The 4,842-nt window shown below is 42.4% G+C and overlaps 1 protein-coding gene across 1 annotated transcript; it reads left to right on the top strand.

Moving 5' to 3' along the window:
* Window positions 1-760: 760 nt before the first annotated feature.
* On the top strand, window positions 761-4,306 carry LOC124712290 (trypsin delta-like). Its single transcript, XM_047242584.1, has 2 exons — window positions 761-1,126; window positions 3,859-4,306. The coding sequence occupies exons 1-2, from the start codon at window positions 761-763 to the stop codon at window positions 4,255-4,257; spliced, it is 765 nt and encodes a 254-aa protein (XP_047098540.1). The 3' UTR covers window positions 4,258-4,306.
* The last annotated feature ends 536 nt before the right edge of the window (window positions 4,307-4,842 follow it).

The following is a 4,842-nucleotide window of genomic DNA, read 5'->3' on the forward strand; positions in this document are numbered from 1 at the left end:
CTGTGTTCACTAATCCCTGTATCCATTTAAAAGTTCTTTATTAGCTCAAGATTATTTGTTTGTAAGAACTTTGTGTACACAGCGGTTTAGTGCTAACAATAAATATTGTTTTGCAGGTTGGTGTATGTGTATTGTCGTCCATAGGTTGAATCATCCGCTTTAAATTACGATCCCAACTGTAAGTCAAGGAGCAATTTCTACAATTTCTGTTATTAATGTCTTAGCGGAAAACAATATGGATGATGTTTAATGGACATCAATGTGCGATTGGAATTTGGCAGACTCGTGTGTGTTAAGTATCACCACAAAATCCACACCATATTCAGTTACATGAAACATGAGTTGCTGATATGTCCAATGACACTATATTGAAGAAACGAAAGATACAGTGCTGTGCGTTAATTATTAAGAGCTTCTTACGGAACGTGGACTTGATTACAAGGTAATTGAAGTTATGTGGCCTATTTATGTACTCTCTTAATAGACATTTATCATACGCGTAGTTGACTGGTAAGAAATTACCGTTACGTTGCTACAAGTAACAATCAAGCAGAACGTTGAACATCTGTCCCAATCACCGTCGTCATCTATATTCGTATCAAGGACTCATCAAATAGATAAAAGTTATATCACTACTGCTGTTATCAAGATCATGATGAAGCGCAGACGAGATATGAAGATCGTCGACCCCATCTATGTCTGCAGTTTTAGTGGTATATAAAGGGTGAGGACGGCTACTCTGGCAGACTCAGCTTCCACAATGCAGCGCCTGGCCATCTTCCTCGTGTTCCTGCTGAGCTCTGCTCTAGCCTTGCCCACTCCGGCCAGGCTGTGGAGCAAGGGTAATGGCCGCATCATTGGAGGATCCTCTGCCAACATAGCCAACTACCCGTGGCAACTGTCTTTCCAGTACGGCGGTTCGCACATCTGTGGTGCATCCATCATCAGTTCCAACTGGGCGCTGACGGCTGCTCACTGTGTGGACGGCATGAGCCTCTCTCTGATCAGTTTCCGGGCCGGCACCTCAACCCGTGGAAGTGGCGGTTTCGTCAGAAGCGCCAGCTCTGGCTACATGCACGCATCGTACAACGACCAGACTATAGACTACGATGTTGCTGTTGTTCAGGTGCGTGGTATATGCCTCACTTAGATTTAATACAACGTCTGAACATTGTCTAGATCACCTGAATGCAGATGTTGGTAGGGCCTCTCTCTTTGGTGTACAACATGATGCCTCCACGTTTATCATAAAAATTGTTCTTGTTTTCATAGTTCTCCTGTTCTTTGACTACAATATCATTTCCTTCCCCTATTGAAGCATTTTACATCAACAAGATAGCCTGTTGGGCGAGTGTTTTGCAAATACGAGTAGCATGTACATGTCACGAACCTCCAGCCAACGAGTCCGATTGGTGGCAGTGGTCCGATAGTAGCACACAGTACAGAGCTAGTACATTTTAGAGAGTCCTACTCTTGCACATTAATTGTGTGCTACCGTAACACACTTGACACATAAACTCTGCATCAGTAGTTTCTACAAGGGGACTGGGGTATGACTCAGAACATTGGTCATCAGGTATTATTAATCGCCGGCTTTTGTGCCGGAGTGGTTCTAGGCGCTTCACTCTTGAACAGCGCTAGCGCTACGGTCGCAGGTTCGAATACTGCCTCGGGCATGATTGTGTGTGTGATGTCCTTAGGTTAGTCTGATTTAAGCAGTTCTAATTTCTAGGGGACTGATGACCTCAGATGTTAGGTCCCATACGGCTCACAACAATTTGATCAATTTTTTTAAAATTATTCATCACTACAGCACTTCTCATTACTTGTCAGTGGTGAGGAATATTTTGTTCTGTCCCTACGACTATAACAATGTACCTCAGATTCGAGTGACAGTTAATGCATTCTGGACGAAAGGTGTTCAGTTTTCCATTCGGTGAATCAGAGGTGCTTCATTTCTTTTTTCCACAAATTAAATGAGTGAAACCGGTAAGTGGCCTTGTGAAAAGACAACGGTTCAATACATGGTCTCCCTTTCTCAAGTCTCTGTTGTACTCAATTTCCTAGTCTCAACTGAAATTTGGATACTATTTCTGTAATGGAGCTTCTAGAAAGTAACGTGCATTAAGGAGGTTGTCTGTATATATAGTTACGCAAGCAGCAGAAAAACAAAGTTAGACTTTAGCTCATCAGAACTTTTACGTGTGTCACAATATTTAAGCAAGACATTCTTTCTAAACGACGTATCTAAATGGGAAGCATCTAGCTCTACTTTAGTATAAACTCCACATGCCGCCTTATGGTTTCTAGTAGAGCGTTCTTGGGGAACTGATTGTGGGAATGCGATTATAATGGAAGAAGTAGGAGAAACCGTTATGGCAATATATGGGCTAGGTAGTTGCAATTAGGACGAGAAAGGTTGCCAGAGCTGTGCAATAAACTTCAGCTAATGATAGTGAATACTACTTTCAGTTAGATAACTTCATGATCAGGCAGATAGAATGTATTCGATTTGAGGATGATGAGGTGTTGCTGGAAGACAGCGAAAGTACTATAATCGGAATATGAAAAAATTGAATAAACACCTGTGAAGAATTCGGAATGAAGATTAAGAAGAAAAAGACAAATAAATGCTAATAAGTGCATTAGAAATAAGAACTAAAAAGCTATAATAGGAACACACAGACCAAGTTAGCGCTTTCAAATATCTGGAAAGCACAATCACAGTAGACATGCGAATTAATAACGAGGCGAAAACGCATACAGCCGTTGCTAAGGAGGAATTTAAAAAGAACAAGAGCCTTCTATGCGGGTGTATGGACAGGAACCTGAAGAAGGGTCTAACGTGATGATTTAAATGGAGCGTGACAGTATAAGGAGCTAAGACATGGACACGGAGGAAAGAGAAATTAGGAGGAAGATGGAAAGGATAAAATGAGTAGACAGAGTGAGAACTGACAATGTGGGAAGAGAGAAAAAAATAACAACAGTAAGAAGAAGAAATACAATTGCCTTTGCAATATTTTCTCACGATTGGGGTTCGTAGTGATGTAGTATTCAACATCATAATCGCCGTTGACTATAGAAATTATATATTTCACTATTGCAGTTTCAGCCTTTGAGCCATTTTCAAGTAGCACTACGAACAGTTTTGCTTCGTCTCATGTCAGACTTTAAAATTGATGTGTGTATAATGAAGCTGGATTAAAAAACTGACGTGATGGTGAAGCAAAATAATTTGCGGTACCACTTAATAATGGCCCAAAGCCCGACACTACTATCGTGAAATGAATAATTTCTGCGGTCAGTGGAGAATATGTTGTCCTTCAAAAATTGTCGTGGACATTGCTGAGAACGGATAGTTTATTGTTGGATGTTACGGAAGAAACTATGAATAGAAGAAGAAGAATAGGATGCGGAAGGTACGAGATGATGGATAGTACCAGAGTAGAAAACTATTATCAGAAAATGAAGAGGGTAACAATTGACAGAGCTAGAAGAAGAGCTCATTTGAACACCTGTCCTTGGACAAAATACTGACGATGATGGTTGCATAACCCTGAATACTGAACATTCCTCCTTCGACATTCTCTAAATTTTGAAGTGGGACACTGTATTTGTGAAATAGTTAATGATTAGACTCACATATGCCAACTGTGTAGTGGATTAATTTTGTGCTAAAACGGCGATTAGCCCTCCCTCCGCTGACTTCAAATGAAGTCTCCTGACAGAATGTTCTGATTACACTGAGGATGGTATTTTGACACACTCATATTCAGTGCCCACACGTTAAGTAATAGATGGCACCTCGCGCGATGTAGCACATGTTCATTGTTTTTTTTTTTTCCTGATTTTCAGGTGTCCGGATCTCTGCTGGGTTCGAACGCACAGACAGTGGGCCTCGCCAGTGACAACTACGACCCACCAGGTGGTCTCGCCGTGACGGTGACTGGGTGGGGAGCCACGTACACCGACGGACCGTCCGCCAACAGTCTGCTCAAGGTGGACATCAGCATCTTGGACCGCAACACGTGCAGGAACACCTTCGCCAACATCAACACTGTGACCGACCGCATGGTGTGCGCCGGCCAGGCCGGCAAGAGCGTCTGCAGCGGAGACTCTGGTGGTCCGCTGGTCAGTGGAAGCACCCAGGTGGGCATCGTCTCCTGGGGCAGCTCGGTGTGCGAGGCCACCCCCGGTGTCTTCGCCAACGTCGGCAATCTGCGTTCCTGGATCCGAAATGCATCTGGCGTCTAAGGACTCTAGCCTATCTACTGTACTGGGTTCCATCATTGGAATATGTAATCCGAACAAAATGTTTATGTGCAATTCTTTGTTGTTTTAAATAAAGAATCTGAGAAACGTAAGCTTTTCCTTGTTTTATTTATTTTAGCGCAATTCTTTCGTTCTGTAGGAAGTATTGCCAACTGGAGACAACACACTGAAGACGAGGTACGCGAATTACTGACAACTGTCTATGGGAAACTTCTTCATCTACGCGTTAATAAATGAACGGGAAATAAATTAATCTTTCGGAAAGTTTATAGTGCTGAGGTATTCTTTGTTTTGTGTTGTGTGACAACTGAATACAGGTATTAACGTCAGAAAGTAGCTAATCTTTCAGTTTCCCTCATTTGTAAGTATGCGTTTATGAATGTTTCTTGGCAGGCCGATAAAGGCAACTTCATTAGAGCGGCCAATCTCGACATTTGTGCAGGGGGCAGTACCATATGAGAAAACAAGGAATGCCTCATGGTCCATGTCGTATCTCATGTCCGTCAGTAAGCTTTATAGAGATAAAAGTAATAGTCAGATGAGGAGGACAATCAACCTGGTAGAGCG

The sequence above is a fragment of the Schistocerca piceifrons genome, chromosome 8, assembly GCF_021461385.2.
Source record: "Schistocerca piceifrons isolate TAMUIC-IGC-003096 chromosome 8, iqSchPice1.1, whole genome shotgun sequence".
NCBI lineage: Eukaryota > Metazoa > Arthropoda > Insecta > Orthoptera > Acrididae > Schistocerca > Schistocerca piceifrons.